The following is a 20,539-nucleotide window of genomic DNA, read 5'->3' on the forward strand; positions in this document are numbered from 1 at the left end:
TAGGTAGCTAACCGGGGTTTCTACCGAAGAAGAGGTACCTATATACCGAGGGTTTAAGACGGTGCCTGAGACAGAAATGGCCGAATTGGGGCAGGTTGTGGCTGATGCTTGTAGCCTGGGCACCGTACATGGTAGGTACCCTAGGTTAGGTACCTGCATGCGCCACGTTGGGCGGTAAACATAGGTACCTCCTACATAGGTTACTTACCTAATATGGATATGTGCAGCACCCCCCGGTAATTCTGCAGCTCGTCGCGACACCCCCCTTGGCGTCGTTCGCGTGAAAACGAGCCATGACTAGTACCGACGTCGACTTGCCAAAATTCCCACCGCAAGTTCCCACCCGATGTTCACCCCTTGTTGTTTTCTCTGTATGTTCAACGACCGCCGATAGATTCAATCGACCGAGATACCCATTCACCGCCTACGCACCGTCAGACAAGTGGTCCTGCTCTCATAACAGTCTTTTCACCCGCCTGCTTTCCCTGAAAACCTACCCAATCCGTCTACTCTCTGCCGGCTCGCTCTATCCTTTCTCTCTCTCCGAGACCAGCGGCCCTTTGGCTGATGCGACAAGATATGCCCTCGACCCCGTGAACGAACCCCGACCCAGCCTTGACCTTGAACCGCCACGATGGAGGCCGTGGCCTCTCCTCGGGGTCTGCAGACCCCAAGCCCGGCTGGCATGTCGCCCTCGTTCGCTACCGTCGATCCAGAGTTGGTGGTAGACTACCTAGCCTCCGTTGTCACCATCGCCCTCGGCGCGACCCGCTACGAGCTTGAGAGTCCCGAGAACCTTCTTTCCAAAGCGACCTACCCCGATACCCTCCATAGGTGTAGTCGCTTCGCCACCGATTCTCAGGTGGCTCTCTACGTCCAGAAGGACATCAGGCCATCCGACGCCGTCCCACAAGAGCCGGTCGGCCATGGTATGGAATCATTCACCTCTGCCCGTCGATGCCGAGAAGCTCCCCTGCTAATGCTCGCCTTCTATACAGCCCCCGCTTCTTATAAGTACACCATCACGTCTGAGATATCGTCTTCGCCGACGACGATAGCATATCTAGCGTTGCTCAAACGTCCGCAAGCCATCGACCCCTCCCTGCCGTTGACCTCCCAGATCCAGATCCAAACGCTTCCCGGCACCGCCTCGCTCACTAGCCTTGTTAGCGAACAAGGCCCTTCCGCATCTCCTTTCGAGATACTACATTCCATTGTTCATAATGCGCTGGCGCCTTACTTCGATGCCAATACCAAGACCTCGCAGGCCGCGAACGGGGCTAGGAACCGAGCAGACGTGGATGCGAAGACAGGTATTCCTGTGACCAAGAAGCGGATGACGGAGCTTGAGCTGAGCTTGCTGCACCTGCAACAAAATGTCGAGATCCCGGAGCTGTCTCTGTCCTTCCACCCCGTTGTCCAAGGAGCGCTAGAGGATGCGGCTGCTCGCGGCATACGGCCCACTACCGACTTGATACCGGCCCACCTTCTCTCCGATAGCACTTTCATGAACAACCTGCAATCTACGGTCAATAGTTGGATTAAATCCATACAGACTATTACGAAGCTCACGCGAGACCCCGTGACGAGGACTGCGACGCAGGAGATCAATTTTTGGTTGTCGATGGAGTCGGCCCTGGAGGGTATTGAAGCCCAATTAAGGAGCGAGGGGGTGACGTTGACCCTGGAGATCCTCAAGCACGCGAAGCGCTTCCAGGCCACCGTTAGCTTCACTGCCGATACCGGCCTGAAAGAGGCCATGGAGATGGTGCAAAAGTACAACCAGCTCATGAGAGATTTCCCTCTCGACGAACTGCTGTCTGCCACATCGCTGCCCAAGATCCAGGACGCCATTGGTCAAATCTTCAGCCATATGAACAAGAAGATGAGATTCAGCAACTATCCGATAGCGCGCACTTTGCACCTCGTGGAGGCCATCTCGGCCGATCTCGAGGAAGTCATGCACCGTCTGCTTCCCGGCTCCGAGCTGGTTGATCTTGATTACAAGGATTTCAAGAATCTCATGGCTACCGCCGACGAAATCTTCAAATCTTGGGACGCTCAAATCAAAGACTTCACGAACATCGCCCGCGAGACCACACGGCGAAGGCAGGAGAGGTTCATTCCCATCAAGGTCAATCCGAAGCACAGCGAGTTGCAAGCCCGGCTAAAATACATCGATACCTTCCGAGACAACCACGAGCAGCTCCAGCGGACCATAGTCAACGTCCTAGGCCCCAGATCGACTGTAAACGGCCTAGGTGAGGACACGTCGGCCAATGGCGTCGCTCTCGTAGAGGAAATGGGCGACGTAGACGCCGTTGAAGAAGTCCAACAGGCTTGGGAGGCCTTGAAGCATGTTGACTTGCTTGATGTCTCCCCCGAGGGCACTCAGAGATGGGTGAAGGCAGAGAACACCTATAATGAACGTACCTCGAGGGTAGAGAACTCGATCATCGCTAGGTTGCGTGATCGCCTCGCAACCGCTAAGAACGCGAACGAGATGTTTCGTGTTTTTTCCCAGTTCAACGCACTCTTCGTGCGGCCCAAGATTCGTGGCGCTATAGCCGAGTATCAAAACCAGCTCATCGACAACGTGAAACAGGCCATCTCGGGGCTACACGAGCGCTTCAAACAGCAGTATGGCCATTCGGAGGCTCATGCGATGGCCCAGCTTCACGATCTGCCGCCAGTATCTGGCGCTATTATCTGGGCGCGTCAGATTGAGCGACAACTTGATGGCTACATGAAGAAAGTTGAAGATATCTTGGGCTCCGACTGGGCCCTCCATGCCGAAGGCCAGAAATTACAGACCGAAAGCGAGCTGTTTAGGAAGAAACTGAATACGCAAGCAATCTACAAGGCTTGGATCGAGGACGTCCAACGAAAGCAAATCTCCATTTCTGGTCGGCTCTTCAATATTAACAGAGTAAGAGCCGCCAACAATGCGCTGGATCTCTCGGTGAACTTCGATGCCCAGATCATCGCGTTATTTAAGGAGACCCGCAACCTCGGCTGGCAGAATTTCAATGTGCCCCACGCCGTCAACAACGTCGCAAAGGAAGCGAAAAGAGTGTACCCGTACGCTGTTAGCCTGATGGAAAGCGTTAGAACGTTTGCGCAGACAACCCGGCAGATTTCGGAACTGCCAGAAGTCTCGATCCTACTAAGCGGCTATCAGAATGACGTTCATGTCCTGGTCGCCAAGGGTATCCCTCTTAAGTGGGAAACATTCGTCAACACTTGGGAGTCCTACCAGAAGCCATCTCTCGCCAACGGCAGCCTGGAGCACTCGATAGGCCGCGGCGCCGAGAGCAAGCACGTTTTATTTGTTCGGGAATTTGCTGCGGCCGCTTCTCTTCTCCAGACGAAAACCAGTACACTCGCAAATATCCACGTGAATGTTCAGAAAGCCCTGGGTGAGTTAGCTACATGCCCGTATGAAGCACTCGAATTTGAGGCACGGCTACGGGCAATTCAAGCGGCTGTGGACCAGCTTAACTTAGAACAGTACGTAAATCTTGGGTTCTGGGTGGAGAGGATGAATGAGCGGATCAAGTTGATTCTACTCGCTCGTCTTCAGCGTGCCGTCTCGGCGTGGATTGAAGCTTTTGAAGACGATACCCCAATCGACCGGATCGAGAGCAATCGGAGGAAGCAACTGGCCGCGTCAGGGGAGTCTGTCAAATCCGACGCGCCGCTCATGAGACACCTGGTCCACGAAATCACGATGAAGAACCAGGTCATCTACCTTGATCCACCCTTGGAATTCGCCAGGGCCAGCTGGTTCTTACACCTGCACAACTGGATCGGCATTGTCTGCAACCTCCCCAAGATCAAGGCCTCCAGATATCAGATGAGTTTAACGCTAAGCACCGTTGTTCTCGAAGAAGCACGCTTCAACGATCTTCCTAGCGATTGCACAGACATTCTCAGCAGAGTATACACCTCGGTCGAGAAGAAATTGGAAGGCATCAGCGAATACGTCGACAAGTGGCTTCAGTTCCAATCTCTCTGGGATCTGCAGTCCGAGCAAGTCTACGAGCTTTTAGGAGACGAACTCCCGAAATGGCTGCAGCTGTTGCAGGAAATCCGAAAGTCGCGTGCGACTTTTGATACTGCCGAAGTCAGCCGTTCATTCGGCCATATTACCATCGATTACGAGCAAGTGCAGATGAAGGTCAACTCCAAGTATGACCAATGGCAACAGGAAATACTGGTGAAATTTGCTGCGCGACTAGGTGGACGTATGCGGGAGGTCAATGCCGAAATCGAGAAGGCTCGGAGAGATTTGGAAGGGCAGAGCCTTGAAGCCACGTCGACTGCACAGGCAGTCCAATTTATTACTATCGTGCAAGCTTGCAAACGCAAGGTGAAGGCTTGGGCGCCCGAGGTTGAGACCTTCCGGCAAGGTCAATCCACTCTCGTCCGGAACCGATACAATTTACCGAACGACTGGGTAGACGTCCAGCAGGTCGACTCAACGTGGGATGCCCTTAATGAGCTCTTGAATAGGAAGGCGAAGATCGTGCAGGATCAGACCGATGCCCTGAAAGCGAAGATAGTGGCGGAGGACCAGGTCGTCATGGACAAGATCGCCGACATTGCTACTCAATGGAACGCGGAGAAGCCAGTTTCGGGGACAATCGCTCCAGATGTTGCGTCCGGAATACTCACCGCTTTCGAGTCTCGCGTCACGAAGCTGCAAGAAGAGTTCGATATGGTATCCAAAGCCAAGGAGGCACTTGACCTTCCCGCAAGCCCCGAATCTTCTCTTTCCATCATCTTGGAGGAAGTCCACGATTTCAAGTCCGTATGGGCTGCCTTGTCGACGATTTGGAAGAGCTTGAACGAACTCCGAGAGACACTCTGGGGAAGCGTTCAACCAAGGAAGGTCCGGAGTAGCATCGATGGGCTTATTAAGATGACCAAGGACATGCCGAGCAGAATGCGACAGTATGCTGCTTTCGAGCATGTTCAAGACATCCTCCGTCAGCTTCTGAAGGTGAATAGTCTTCTTGGGGACTTGAAGTCAGAAGCCATCCGAGATCGACATTGGACAAAAATCTGGAAGGCCATCAAACCTGGTCGACGATACTCGCCGGTCTCTATGACTCTCGGTGATGTCTGGGATCTCAACCTTATTGCCAGCGATGTCATTGTCAGGGATATCATCACACAAGCTCAGGGTGAAATGGCCCTAGAAGAATTTTTGAAACAGGTGAAGGAGACCTGGAATGGTTATCAATTGGATCTCGTGGCCTACCAGACCAAATGCCGTCTCATTCGTGGCTGGGATGACCTCTTCGCCAAGTGCAGCGAGAATCTAAACTCGCTACAGGCAATGAAGCATTCGCCGTACTACAAAGAGTTTGAGGAGGAGGCGTCGTCCTGGGAAGACAAGCTGAATCGCGTTCACGTCCTATTCGATGTCTGGATTGATGTCCAGCGCCAGTGGGTATACTTGGAGGGTGTCTTTACCGGAAATGCCGACATCAAGCATCTTTTGCCCATCGAGTCCTCGAGGTTTCAAAACATCAACAGCGAATTCATGTCCGTCATGAAGAAAGTGTACAAGCAGCCGATGGTGATGGATGTTCTAAGCATCACTGGCGTCCAGAAGTCGCTTGAACGCCTAGCTGAGCTGCTCAACAAGATACAGAAGGCGCTCGGCGAATATCTTGAGAAAGAACGGGTATCGTTCCCGCGTTTCTATTTCGTAGGCGACGAGGATCTTCTCGAGATGATCGGCAACAGTAACGATACCCTGCGTATTGCTAAACACTTCAAAAAGATGTTCGCTGGTCTCACGGGGTTAGTCATGGACGACGAATCGACTATCTCGGGCTTCACATCTAAAGAAGACGAGGTCGTACGTCTCAAGAAGGAGATCTCACTCGCGAAAGTACCCAAGATCAATGACTGGCTAGCTCTGCTAGAAAACGGTATGAAAGCTACCTTGGCCGAGCTTCTCGCCGAAGCGGTCGAAGTGTATACGCCGATATTTGAATCGGGGGAAATCAGCCAAGATGCCTTGAACGATTTCATGACCGCCTTCCCCAGCCAGATCGTGGTGCTTGCTACTCAAGTGACTTGGACCACGGCGGTTGAGCGATCGTTGAGTAACGGAGGTAGTACACTACAGTCTCTCTTTGAACGTGAAGTCCAAGTTCTTAGGATTCTCGCCGAAACCGTGCTTGGCGACTTAGAGGTAATACAGAGGAAGAAATGCGAGGCTCTTATCACGGAATGTGTCCACCAACGGGATGTAATTGAGAAGTTGGTGAAGCTCAATGCCACTTCTCCAACACATTACATGTGGCTGCTCCAGATGCGGTATATCTACGTGCCTGAAGGGGATTTCTTGCAGCGTCTCCACGTCAAGATGGCAAATGCGAAGCTCAACTATGGTTTCGAGTACTTGGGCGTCCCCGATAGGCTTGTCCGAACTCCTCTTACCGATCGCTGCTTCGGAACTCTCACCCAGGCTCTCTGCCAGCGACTTGGCGGCTCGCCATACGGACCTGCCGGCACTGGAAAGACGGAGTCAGTCAAGGCCCTCGGTGTGCAATTGGGTCGCTTTACTCTGGTATTTTGCTGCGACGACACATTTGATTTTCAAGCCATGGGCCGCATTTTCCTCGGCATCTGTCAGGTTGGAGCTTGGGGCTGCTTCGACGAATTCAACCGTCTCGAGGAGAGGATCTTGTCTGCGGTCTCGCAGCAGATTCAAAATATTCAGCTCGGCCTCAAGCAAGGCGCAGAAGATGACAAGGCCCAGATTGAGTTGGTTGGTCGCCAGCTCCGCGTAAACGCCAACACGGGTATCTTCATTACCATGAACCCCGGTTATGCCGGCCGTTCTAACCTGCCGGACAACCTAAAAAAGTTGTTCCGCAGTGTTGCCATGTCGAAACCAGACAAAGAACTCATTGCCGAAGTCATGCTCTACTCTCAGGGGTTTAATCAAGCCAAACAACTTTCGAAACAGACAGTTCCCTTCTTCGACAGGTGCGCTGCAAAGCTGTCGAAACAGGCACACTACGATTTTGGGCTTCGTGCCTTGAAAAGTGTGCTCGTTAGTTCTGGCGGCCTCAAACGTGCCCGACTCACAAGCAGTAGCGGCGAAATTGGTTCCGAGGAGGTTGTAGAGCCCGAAATCATTGTGCAGAGTGTTCGGGAAACCATTGCCCCAAAGCTTATTCGCAGCGATGTCGATATCATGATGAGCATCGAGGGGGAGTGCTTTCCGGGCGTCCAGTATGTTCCTGCTAACCTCAACAAGCTTGAGGACGCCATCCGTAATCTGGCGGCCGAGAGGCACCTGGTGGTCAATGATACTTGGATGACCAAAGTTCTCCAGCTCTACCAGATTCAGAAGATACACCACGGTGTGATGATGGTAGGCAACTCGGGATCTGGAAAATCTGCAGCTTGGCGGCTGCTCCTCGATGCGCTTCAGCAAGTTGAAGGTGTCGAGGGCGTTTCTCACGTTATCGACTCGAAAGTCATGTCAAAGGAAGCACTATACGGGAACCTAGACTCAACCACGAGAGAGTGGACAGACGGCTTATTCACGAGCATCCTCCGGAAGATCGTGGATAACCTCCGTGGAGAAGACTCGAAGCGCCACTGGATTGTTTTCGACGGAGATGTCGACCCCGAATGGGTCGAGAATCTGAACAGTGTTCTGGATGATAACAAATTGCTGACTCTCCCCAACGGCGAGCGTCTTAATCTGCCACCCAACGTTAGGATAATGTTCGAGGTTGAAACTCTCAAATATGCCACCCTAGCAACTGTTAGTCGATGTGGCATGGTTTGGTTTAGCGAAGACACCGTCACCTCAAGCATGATGGTCACCAATTATCTCCAGAAGCTGAGGGCGGTGGCCTTCGAAGATTTGGACGAGGATGCTGCCGCTGCTGGTCAGAGCCCTGCGAAGGCGCTACAAATCCAGAGCCAAGTTGCCGACCTCCTGCAAGCCCACCTGACTACGGAGGATTTCATCCTCGCAGCTCTTAAAAAAGCCGAGTCCTATAATCACATCATGGAATACACTGTTGCTCGTGTCCTCACGACATTGTTTTCTTTGCTCAACAAGGCCGTCCGGGATGTAATTGAATATAATGCAGCCCACGTCGATTTCCCTCTGGACTCGGAGCAGATCGAAGCATACGTCTCAAAGAAGTTGCTACTTGCTCTGGTCTGGGCATTGACGGGCGATTGTCCGCTTACTGACCGAAAAGCGTTTGGAGACAGCGTCGGGGCCCTCGCGAGCTTCGGGTCGCCGCCACTCGATGGTAGCAGCTCTCTCATCGATTTTGATGTCACTCTTCCTAGAGCGGAATGGACCCCGTGGCAGAACGAGGTCCCTACGATCGAGGTCAACACGCATTCTATTACGCAGACAGACGTTGTCATCCCCACCCTGGATACCGTTCGCCATGAGGACGTGCTCTATTCCTGGCTCGCGGAGCATAAACCGCTTCTACTTTGCGGCCCGCCCGGGTCTGGTAAGACGATGACTCTGTTTAGCGCACTTCGCAAACTACCGAACATGGAAGTCGTCGGCCTCAACTTCTCTAGTGCGACGACACCCGACCTTCTCATAAAGACCTTTGAACAGTATTGCGAGTACAAGAAGACTCTGAATGGTGTGATGCTATCACCAACCCAGATAGGGCGATGGCTTGTAATCTTCTGCGACGAGATAAATCTACCTGCCCCAGACAGATACGGTACTCAGCGAGCGATCTCATTCCTTCGTCAGTTGGTAGAGCACAACGGGTTCTGGCGAACGTCAGACAAATCATGGGTAACACTCGACCGAATCCAATTTGTTGGCGCCTGTAACCCCCCAACCGACGCTGGCCGTACCCCCATGGGGGCCAGGTTCCTCAGGCACGCTCCGCTTATCATGGTTGACTACCCAGGCGAGCTGTCTCTACTTCAGATTTACGGAACTTTCAACTCGGCTATTCTCAAGATCATACCAGCACTACGCGGATACTCCGAACCACTTACCCAGGCCATGGTTCGATTCTATTTGGAATCCCAACAGCGATTTACGCCCAAGATACAACCTCATTATGTGTACAGTCCTCGTGAGTTGACGAGGTGGGTGCGCGGCGTATACGAGGCCATTCGCCCGTTGGAGACGCTATCTATCGAGGGGTTAGTCCGCATCTGGGCCCACGAGGCGCTACGGCTTTTCCAAGACCGTCTGGTTGCCGAAGATGAGCGGAAATGGACGGACGATGCCGTGCGAAGAATTGCCTTGGAGCTTTTCCCAACAGTCGACGAGCAGAAGGCGCTCGGCGGCCCAATCCTATTCTCCAACTGGCTATCGAAGAACTATGTCCCAGTTGATCGGGAGCAATTACGAGACTTTGTCAAGGCTCGCCTCAAGACATTCTGCGAAGAGGAGGTTGATGTCCCCCTCATCCTCTTTAACGATGTGCTTGAGCATGTCCTGCGCATCGATCGTGTCTTCAGACAACCGCAAGGACACTTGATCTTGATTGGTGTGAGTGGAAGTGGAAAGACAACCCTCTCGAGATTTGTTGCCTGGATGAATGGCCTCAAGGTCTTCCAGATCAAGGTTCACGGAAAATACTCAGCTGAAGACTTTGACGAAGACCTTCGGGAGGTCTTGCGCCGATGTGGCTGCAAGGGCGAGAAGATGTGTTTTATTATGGATGAATCCAACGTCCTAGACTCGGGCTTCTTGGAGAGGATGAACACATTGCTTGCCAACGCCGAAGTTCCCGGTCTTTTCGAGGGAGACGATTTTGCCTCCCTAATGACGGCCTGCAAAGAAGGCGCCCAGCGACAAGGTCTGTTGCTGGATTCCCAAGAGGAGCTTTATAAATGGTTCACGCAGCAGATAGTCAAGAACCTGCATGTCGTCTTCACTATGAACCCGCCCGAGGACGGATTATCCTCCAAGGCAGCCACCAGCCCGGCCTTGTTCAACCGTTGCGTCTTGAACTGGTTCGGCGATTGGTCCGACCAGGCGCTCTTCCAGGTAGCCAACGAGCTGACACATTCTATCGATCTCGATAAACCCAACTTCGCTGCCCCCGACACCATCCCCGTCGCATATCGTGGCCTTAACTTACCTCCCTCGCACCGAGAAACAATCGTCAACTCGATGGTCTACATCCACTACTCGCTGCGGCACTTTAATAGCAAGCTTCAAAAACAACAAGGAAAGATTACATTCCTCACTCCACGCCACTTCCTCGACTTCGTCGCCCAATATGTCAAGTTGTACAACGAGAAGCGAGAAGACCTGGAGGAACAGCAGCGTCACTTGAATGTCGGTCTTGACAAATTGAGAGACACAGTCGAGAAAGTTCGCGATCTTAGGGCCAGTCTAGCGGAGAAGAAGACCCAGCTTGAAGCCAAAGATGCCGAGGCTAACGAGAAGCTACAACGTATGATTGCCGACCAAAGGGAAGCCGAACAGCGCAAGAGCACCTCCCTAGAGATCCAAGCCGCCCTAGAAAAGCAAGAGGCTGAAGTCGCAAAACGCAAAGAGGTTGTGTTAAACGACTTGGCAAGAGCCGAGCCCGCGGTTGAAGAAGCGAAGGCAAGTGTCAGTAACATTAAACGACAACACCTAACTGAAGTTCGTTCCATGGGTTCCCCCCCGCAGGGCGTCCGGCTGGCGATGGAGTCCGTTTGCGCTTTGCTGGGCCATAAGATTCAGGATTGGAAGGCTGTCCAAGCCGTGGTGCGTCGCGATGACTTCATCGCAAGCATTGTCAATTTCGACAACGAGAAACAAATGACCAAGGCCTTGCGAACGTTGATGCGCACAAAGTTTCTGAACGTTAAGGACTTCACATACGAAAAGGTCAATCACGCTAGTAAGGCCTGTGGTCCGCTGGTCCAGTGGGTCGAGGCACAGGTCAATTACTCGGAAATCCTCGACCGTGTTGGACCTCTGCGTGAGGAAGTAACCCAGCTAGAGGAGCAGGCCTTGCAGACGAAGGCCGAGGCCAAGGCCGTTGAAAACACTATCTCCAGCCTAGAGCAGAGCATCGCAACGTACAAGACAGAGTACGCAGCCCTCATCAGCGAGACTCAGTCTATCAAGAGCGAGATGTCTCGTGTCCAGTTCAAGGTGGACCGAAGCGTTAGGCTTCTTGATAGTCTTTCTTCGGAGCGAACCCGATGGGAAGACGGCAGCAAGTCGTTCGAAACCCAGATCAGCACGTTGGTCGGAGACGTCCTAGTTGCGGCGGCCTTCCTGGCTTATAGCGGTCTCTACGACCAGACTTTCCGCAAATCAATGATGGAAGATTGGCTGCATCAGCTACATCTTTCCGGAATCCACTTCAAGCCCCATAATCCTGTTACCGAGTACCTGTCCACCGCGGACGCGAGACTCGGTTGGCAAGAGAACACTCTGCCAGTCGACGATCTCTGCACTGAGAACGCCATTATCCTCGAGCGTTTCAACCGCTACCCCCTCATCATCGATCCGTCTGGCAGAGTCACTGAGTTCCTTCAACGCGAATGCAAAGATCGTCGTCTGACGGTAACTAGTTTCTTGGACGATTCCTTTACCAAACAGCTGGAGAGTTCTCTCCGGTTCGGCAATCCCATTCTCATACAGGATGCTGAGCATCTAGACCCCATTCTGAATCATGTTCTCAACAAGGAATATCAGAAAACGGGTGGTCGAGTGCTCATCCAGCTGGGGAAACAACAAATTGATTTCTCGCCCGCATTTAAGATTTACTTATCCACGCGAGATCCTTCGGCCACATTCCCCCCGGACATCTGTAGCCGAACCACCTTTGTTAACTTTACGGTGACGCAAAGTAGTCTCCAGACCCAGTCCCTCAACGAGGTCCTAAAATCGGAGAGGCCAGATGTGGACGAGAGGAGGTCAAATCTCATCAAACTGCAGGGTGAATTCAAGGTTCATCTTCGACAACTTGAGAAGCGTCTACTCCAAGCACTCAATGAATCCCGTGGTAATATTCTTGACGATGACCACGTCATCGAAACCCTCGAGACCCTCAAGACCGAGGCCGGAGAAATCACTATTAAGATGAGCAATACGGAAGGCGTCATGGCTGAAGTCGAAGAAATCACACTTCAGTACGGCATCATCGCGCGATCTTGCAGTGCAGTTTTTGCTGTTCTCGAGCAACTGCACTACCTCAACCACTTCTACCAGTTCTCCCTCCAGTACTTCCTAGACATCTTCCATTCTGTCCTCCACGGGAACGGGAACCTGGCAAATGAGAAGGACTTCAATAGACGCCGAGATATCATCATCAAGGACCTATTCGTGACCGCATTTAAGAGGACGGCACTGGGCCTGCTGCAGAAGGATCGGATTACACTGGCTTTGCTTCTCGCCCAAGCCTCCCCTTATAAGATGGACAAGAGCCTTATCGATGTTGTCCTCGACGATCGTGTTGAGGGCAATGACCTTTCCACCGAAAGTGATGCTAGGGACGAAACCTTTGCCAGAGCCAAGAAGCTCAGCGCACTGAAGGACAAGCTCGATCAGGTCCCTGCCTCTGCCTGGGACACATTCCTGACAGAGGAATTCGCAGAGAACTTCGTGCCGCAAATATGGGATTCGGGAAGTGACCCATTTGACCAAGGCCTGTTCGCGTTGCTTCTCGTTAAACTATTCCGGCTCGACCGTTTTGTGCCGGCTGCGGAACGATTTGTTACTTCCGTGTTCGGAGACGGGCTATTCGACATCGTGGATGATCTCAAGGAGACGGTCGACCAAGTTGCTCCAACCCACCCTATCTCGCTTGTTTCGAGCCCCGGTTTCGATGCCAGCTACAAAGTCGACAGCCTGGTTGAGAGGATGCGGGTCAGGTGCACCAATATCGCGATGGGATCTAACGAAGGTCTTGCCAGCGCCGACAAGGCGATCAGCAACGCAGCGCAAGTCGGATCCTGGGTTCTCATCAAGAACGTCCATCTTGCGCCAACCTGGCTACAGTCTCTGGAGAAGCGCATGGAATCTCTCAATCCGCACTCGGACTTCCGATTGTTCCTATCGATGGAGTCGAGCCCCAAGATACCGGTGAACTTCCTTCGCGCATCTCGCGTGCTTATGTACGAGCAGCCAGCCGGCGTGAGGGCCAACATGCGGGACTCGATGTCTTCTCTCTCGACACGGTCTACGAAGAGCCCGGTGGAACGTACTAGATTGTACCTCCTCCTTTCCTTCCTACATGCCGTCGTACAGGAACGCCTACGATATGCCCCCAATCTAGGATGGAAAGGCTTTTGGGAGTTTAACGACAGCGACGTAAGTTGTATCCACAACTCCCCCCTTGTTTCTATGGCAGCTAACGTAATTTTCTTTTTTCTTTTTGCAGTACGAATGCTCGGCTTTCATCATCGACACGTGGATCGAGTCTGTGGCGCAGAGCCGTACGAATATCAACCCGCAGAATATCCCGTGGGATATGATCCGCTACCTGGTCCGTGAGACGTACGGCGGTAAGATCGACGACGAGGGCGATTACAACCGCTTGACGGAGTTGGTGGGCCAATTCCTAACGCCATCCGCGTTCGACATCGGACACAAACTGGTCGAGGGATCCGAGAAAGACGGGCAGGATGCGAGTCTGGTGGTGCCATCGGGCACTTCGCTGCAAGAGTTTATGGGGTGGATTCACAAATTGCCGGAACGAGAGCCGCCGGTTTATCTGGGTCTTCCCGCTAACGCAGAAAAACTCCTTCTAGTTGGCCTGGGCAAGAGCCTGATCCAGAATGTGAAGAAGGTGGCTGAATTGCTGGACGAGGGGGAGCAGCTTATGGCAGAGGGTTGAGGAGGCGTCATCCTACGCAAAATTGTAAACGTGGTGTTGTGGCTCTTCTCTTCGACGGCTTTTTTTCTCTCTTTTTTTTTCTAGCGGCTTCTTTAGGACTATAGGCCCCTTCATACCCTGATACCCAATCTCCGATGTTAGATCGCAGTTAGCTTCACCTTGCGGCTTGCTGGTCTAGATTCAGCTGCATCTCACACAAGAGATAGATAGACAGCACCGCCAATTAAAACCATCGTATTCGATTGCACATGTCGGCAGCCACTTGTAGTGATAAGCCAGACGTCTGCACGGGCCCGTAACCCGGCGAGGCAGTACCGAGATGGCGGGTAAAGTCTTGCTACGTAGAGAAAAACAAACGGCTTACCGCTGTCGAGTTTTGGCATCTTCTGTCTTTCCCTTCTTCGAACCGAACACGTAAGGCTAGGCGGACACGCAGAGTTCCAGGAAAACTCTTACTACATGATGCGGGCCATTCGCGATCGGCAAGTAGTGTGTATATATAGTATATATATATACACGTACAACTATATATAGGTATACCATATCCAATGCACCAAGTCAGCATTAGTGTATATAAAACCCCATCCGTCCCCACCTTACAGGGACACACGTCTACGCAGGGTTCGATGGAGGCGTCATTCAATATATATCGGCACTATGCAATCAATACTAGGACGTCAGGTTAGCTCGACTAAGAGGAAGAGTTACATTGAGCCGCATCTCGCTGCCTACCTCTCTAGGTCTTCACCCCCTCCCCCCCTCGTTGCCGTTTTTGGATGGGTAGCAGCGGCTAGCCAGTCGTCGCACCCACCCACTCAAATATGTCCGGTACTTTGCACGCCTCCATACGTTCCATCTCGGGTATTGTAAGACGTTGGGCACCCCTCACGGTATTCCCGATAGCAGACCGGGAGTCTGGTAAGATACATACATGGTGGCACTCATTCCGCGACCTACGTCGACGCTGTGACCGAAGGGGGGGGGGGGGTGCGTAGGCTAGGAGGTTAGGTACCTAAGTGCCCGTGTAGCAGAGGGAGGAGTTAGGAGGTACATAGGGTATGTCGGAGGGCCCGATCGCCGCCCAATCAGGACAGGGGCATTTGTAACCGCGTCGATGTGCGTCGGTCCACATGGTCCGGAAGAGATTTCCAGAATGCGGTGTAGGTATAACATAGCATCATCACCACCCGAGGCATCGTCATCACGTCGACCCGTGGAGGAGGGGATCCCGCGTCTGAGCCTCTCCCGCGGGAACCCAGAGGAGGAGAGGAGAGAAAAAGACAAAGCAAGGAAGACCCACATCATCGTCCATCCCGCTGCGCATCGATATACGGACGTAGGTACAGAGGGCCAGGCCTCGTCTGTGGTTATGTACATGAGGGACTTATGCAATCCGGGTTCCTCGTGTTATTTGGAAGGGTAGGTATTTTGTTTCGGGGTCCTACGCCAGGTACTTCTTTTTTTTCTTGTTTCCCTCGCAAATCCGACGCAGCCAGGCCAAGTCGACGGAGCCTAGAGCGGCAATCGTCGTACATACACGCGAGAAATTTGAGGCGCGCCAGGCACATAACATGCACGCACGGCCTGAGAGGTGAGCTGCCTGGGGTGGTCAATATTTATGTGGACGATCAATTTCTGACGAGATAAACCATCCCGCTAGCCCATGGGCATCTTATCTCCGTAGCAGTGGCGCATTTGCCGAGTTTCTCGTCAGCCCTTGTTCCCTTGCGTCACTTACCTCCTCCCCCCCCCTTCGGGTCCGGTCTTTGCTTATCGAGCCTCGTCCGCTGCCTGTTGTACGTGCTTCTGGCGCTGCGCAGATTCGAGGTTGCAGTGGGCTCAGATGTAAGTCGGTGGGAAGTTGTCATGCGTGTGTGTATGTAGGCAGGTTGCAGCGCCTGCAGACTGCAAGGACGTATACGCGCATACACATGGAGATGGAGCCTTGATAAAAAAGCTTGGCATGGAGGGAGGACACCCGGATCGTGGCCGGACCCTATACATGACCCAGACAGGCACGCACCCAGACCGCCACATCACGACACAGCGACAAGAGCTTACCACCTTGGGAGAGGTAACCTTCTTCCCCTCCTCCCCCCCTGGAGCGTTCATGAGTAGTAAAATCTCTGGGCCATCCGTACCTTACCAGTTCCGTCGCATTGTATTACGCGACTCGACAGCACCGGTTCCGCTCCGGGGCTGGTAGCAGAGCGACTACTACTATCGCCTAGTCAGATGACCGCGACCAGCGCGCCAGCCAGACCGCCTTCCGAAGCGCAGCTGCGGCTGCCTGGGTACGGTACCTAAGGGATCTGCGCACGCAGAATTGCATTATTATTGAGTAGACACCTCACGCCGTGCCCGTCTACACCTGGACGTCTGCACCTGGACGCCAGCACGCCCATTCGTATTCTGTGTATTGCCGAGCGGTTCAGGGAAGAGAAGAGAAGATTAGGAGCTGGGTCGGGTAGGAAAGGTACCTAGGTACCTAGCTTTTATGCGGACACTTATGAGTACTATAGGTGCGCGATACAGTTATGTACAGGGAGTAAGCAGAATAGGTGTGCGCATAGGTGGTGTGTGCATAGGTCTAGGTAGGTGTACCATCTTCAAAGATGGATGGAAGGTGTGGATGCAATAGCTAGGTACCAAGGTACGCCAGGCTAGTCATCCAGCCCCCGGCCGTCGCGGCGCGCACCCCTGTCCGCATTACCAAATGCAATCTGACTCGGAGCCAATAGAAGCCGGGTCAATGATAATCTAGCGGGCTCTGATTCAACCGGCTGGCCGACGCTCGGGATGGTGCCCTTTATCTCTCCTCGCGATGGGGACTTGGGAGGCAGATCCACGCTAGCCCTTTCCAACCCGACAGCTCTCTTTGTTTCTTTCACCGACGTTACTTGTGTACGCACATACAGGGTACCTACCTTACCTACCTACTTATGAGTATACCTTCGGTGGAGGTAAGTGTGGAAACCAGCCCGGCTTACCTCCAGGTCTCGGGCGTCCCAGGGGGCGATGCGTGTTGCCCCTGTATGTAGAGAGCTGACTGTGTGCGTGCGTTGCTACTATGGACCTTAGGTACCTAACTATCTAACCCTTGGGCCACCCAGGGAATCAGGCCAGGCTAGGTACTCCCAGACAGGGACATAGGTATACTGCATGTACCTGCCCCACGCTGCTACCGCCTCCCAAGCCGCGCCTCGATACCTGCCCTCTACCTGCCACGCAGTACACGCGTACATCCGCCAATCCCTCTGTCGCTGACCACGGCCAGCCAGCCGGGGACCCGCCATCCGCTTCCCATGTGGCATCTTCACGGTCCCGTATCTATCCCCATTGCCATTTATTTCCCTTTCCATCAGCCCCCGAGGGATCTGATTACCTCCCCTACCCAGCACTGGCAGCCCACACACCCCGTCGTTCTCCCTCGTCTACCCATCCCCCCTCCAGCCCATCCGTCCACTCGCTCGCCTACCCGCTACCAGCCCGCCGAGACTAGACCAACAGCTGGTTGATCTGTCCCTTCAACGAGGTGCCGTGCTGCATCCCCTCCACCCACCCACCCACACCCACCCATCCCATCTACTCCTGGCCCTGTCCTCGAATCTCCGAGATTCACCTCGCCTCGGCCTTGACAGCTTGTCCCGTCTCTCCTGGCTGACTGCACCCTCGCCCTTCCTCCCTGTCCTGGCTTCTCCGATCTTATCTCCATATCGTACCACCCCTCTCCTCCGACGGTGACGGAGTTGTCCTCTGTCCCATCCCGAGTTCTGGCCCGCGAGGTGACGCTTGCGGTGCAGATCCAGCAGCAGGACGGCTGCTAGATTCCCTGCCCGTCACCACGTACTCGCCTCCTGTAGCTGGCTCGACGTGCTCGGTTCTCTCCGTGTCCTGCCCATATGCAATTCTGGGCCCTCTGCGCATGTAGCTGGCTACCTACCTACCTACGTCCGTCCGTCTATCCCGTCTATCCATATATGAGCCTGTCCATATATGCATACGCGCTCGTATTATACACACCCGCGCGCGCTCGTACCAGGCCCGCCCTGCCCTGCCCTGTCCCCGTGATCGATCCGGACATATTATACCATAAGCAGCAGGGCCCCATTTGCCCTCACGTTCTCGACGCTCCTCCGCCCTCTCTCCCTCCCCTCCCGGTGCACTAACGTTTTCCTACCTGCGCGGACCCAAGAGGGAATCCACCCGAGCCTCTTGGAATATCGCCCCTTGCGTCCGAGGGGATCCATAGGCCGTCTCTAAACCACCTGACCATCACACACCACCCCAAATAAGTCCATTGCTGTTCACTCGGTTTCGATATCCGTCCCGTTGCCCACTACCCGCTGCATCGAGGCCAAGCCGACATAGACCCCTTATGGAGACAGGTGCCTGCCCATCATCGCACTGATACAACCATATCATCAGTTGTCACGACATATCATAGCATCCCCGGACGACCTCCCAGCCGGGCACTAGTCGGCTAGCCCGCATCCCGTCCAACCAGATTGTTGGGTCCCCAAAGGCTCAAAGTCGACACTGACGTCGAGCGCCGATGTCCTATCTCGACCGTCCCTCTGTCTCTCCTCGGTACCCTCGCCTCGAGATCCTGACATAGGCTCCCATGTCGTCGGAGAACTAGACGACAGTCCACGTGCGACAACCACTGTAGCTGACCATCGCGATCAGGTTGATTTCTCCCCCTGAGGGCTTGATGGAGGCGATGATGGAAGCGAGACCATATTCTCACACGAAACCCACCAAGGCAGATCTGAACTCCGCGAGAACCGCACTCCCTACCCGACCGGTCATCTCCAGAGAAGGCACACAGCCGTCCGACACCATGTCCGTCCGGATCGCCTCCTCCGTCGGTTCGAGAAGTCCCGCGGCCCAAAGCCAGAGCGATTTCTCAGACGCCCCGAGCCCGTCGATCCACGGATCGGAGCGCCTGCATTCTAAGAGCCCCTCCCCCTTCGACCCAGTACATCAAGAGACTTGGGCAGCGACGAAGCCGAGCATGTCGACAAGCCATGGCGGCCAGGTGTGCAGGTAAGTGCGTTACACCCCAAATATACGACATCGCCTAACCCCGTGCTAGCAATTGCGGCACCACGAGAACGCCGCTGTGGAGGCGCTCACCTCAAGGGGCCACTATCTGCAACGCTTGTGGCCTGTATCTCAAGGCGCGAAACTCGTCTCGCCCGACGAATCTCAAGCGACCGCCGTCGACAATCTCTGCCACCCAAAAGAGAGCGCCCGAGAAGGTATCCTCCAGTTCCTGCTCTCAGATCCCCTCGCCGGGGATACCAGGTGCCACCTATGTCTCCGCAGACCAAATGCCCAGCGGGTCGTGCCCTGGCGGGGGCCGGTGCAACGGGACCGGAGGCGCGGAGGGCTGTAGCGGTTGCCCGGCGTACAACAACCGGGTAGCTAAGAGTGCGCAGCTCCACGGTCAGAATCGAGCGTCTAGCACCGGGAACGGAAGCCCTATAGACGAGGCACCGACTCCCATCGACATCAACGCTCAGCAGGCCTCGGCTCAGAACACCACCGTGGTTATAGCCTGTCAGAATTGTGGCACTACGATAACTCCGCTATGGCGCCGGGACGAATCCGGCCATACCATATGCAATGCTTGCGGTGTGTATATGCGCAACGCTGCTAACCCTGGAGATCTCTGCTAAACATTGTAGGGCTGTATTACAAACTCCACGGGGTCCACCGACCAGTGACCATGAAGAAATCCGTCATAAAGAGGAGAAAACGCGTGATACCGGCAAATCAAGGCGACAGCGGAGCAGAAGATGCGATGACGGTTGACTCGATCGACCAGCAGAGCCAATACCCAGAATCCGAGACGGAGCGCGGCACCGTCAACGACGACGGCTCCGTTAATCTCGGGCTAAGACGAAAAGCCGAGCACCCCCTCACGCTGCTCCCCGACCCGATCCGATCCGGAATCGGGCCGTCTCCGATCTCGTCCACCGATCTCATGGCGTACCATAACACCAATGCGTCGCAACCTGTCGATATCCGGGACTCCCTTACCGACGACAACCGCTTAGCGCCGCTTACGTCTATCCCGACATCAAGCGAGCGCCAGTCTTCCTTATCTCCCGCATCCTTCCTCTCTCCTTCGAGGAGGAAACGTTCCTTTTCGGGAACCGAGTCAGAATACGCGCCGAGCGAGCCGAGCTACGATAACCCGAAGCGACTCTCATCAATCCAATCCCTTCTCAACCCAGCATCCGAGTCGAGCCTGAACTTTCGTGCGACCGAAAACGCGACCGAGTCGCTACGCCTCCGACTACCGGCGACGAGACCCGGGCCAGGTCCCAATCCCGGAGCTCACCCTACTCCGGTTCTAGAAATGCACCCGAGAGAGGGTGTGGTGGAAGACGAAAGGACGAAGGCCGATCGACTGGCAGCTCTCCAACAGGAAACCGAACGCATGCGCGAAATGCTCGCCGCCAAAGAGCGCGAGATGGCCGCGCTACAACGATAGACCGAGCTGGGTGCACGCGCACAGATCCTTTTTACGCAGTTTTATTCCAGTAATGACCCCTTCTCACGACCAAAGAGTTTTTTATGACCGGGACGAGTGGAGTTATCGAACGGGAAAAAAAAAAACACGGCGAACAAAAAACATGACCAGAAGTCAAGGTTTCCGGACTATTATTATTATTGGGGTACAGGATTACCCGCTAGCCTCG

The 20,539-nt window shown here is 54.1% G+C and overlaps 3 protein-coding genes across 3 annotated transcripts; 2 read left to right on the top strand and 1 right to left on the bottom strand.

Moving 5' to 3' along the window:
- Nucleotides 1-284: 284 nt before the first annotated feature.
- Nucleotides 285-13,922, top strand: GGS23DRAFT_28764 (cytoplasmic dynein heavy chain). Its single transcript, XM_051512612.1, has 3 exons — nt 285-929; nt 999-13,300; nt 13,371-13,922. Exons 1-3 carry the CDS (start codon nt 635-637, stop codon nt 13,824-13,826), a joined length of 13,053 nt encoding a protein of 4,350 aa, XP_051377129.1. The 5' UTR covers nt 285-634; the 3' UTR covers nt 13,827-13,922.
- Nucleotides 13,923-14,293: 371 nt separating this feature from the next.
- On the bottom strand, nt 14,294-15,517 carry GGS23DRAFT_545379 (uncharacterized protein). The gene is made up of 2 exons (XM_051514977.1): nt 14,559-15,517; nt 14,294-14,495 (listed from the first exon to the last, which is right to left on the bottom strand). The coding sequence occupies exon 1, from the start codon at nt 15,201-15,203 to the stop codon at nt 14,823-14,825; it is 381 nt and encodes a 126-aa protein (XP_051377130.1). The 5' UTR covers nt 15,204-15,517; the 3' UTR covers nt 14,294-14,495; nt 14,559-14,822.
- Nucleotides 15,518-18,549: 3,032 nt separating this feature from the next.
- GGS23DRAFT_602208 (uncharacterized protein) lies at nt 18,550-20,331 on the top strand (the record flags this gene model as incomplete). Its single annotated transcript, XM_051519298.1, has 3 exons — nt 18,550-18,875; nt 18,925-19,466; nt 19,520-20,331. 3 exons carry the CDS (start codon nt 18,550-18,552, stop codon nt 20,329-20,331), a joined length of 1,680 nt encoding a protein of 559 aa, XP_051377131.1.
- Nucleotides 20,332-20,539: the final 208 nt, after the last annotated feature.

The sequence above is a fragment of the Durotheca rogersii genome, assembly GCF_024521655.1.
Source record: "Durotheca rogersii strain YMJ 92031201 chromosome Unknown GGS23scaffold_1, whole genome shotgun sequence".
Taxonomy (NCBI): domain Eukaryota; kingdom Fungi; phylum Ascomycota; class Sordariomycetes; order Xylariales; family Xylariaceae; genus Durotheca; species Durotheca rogersii.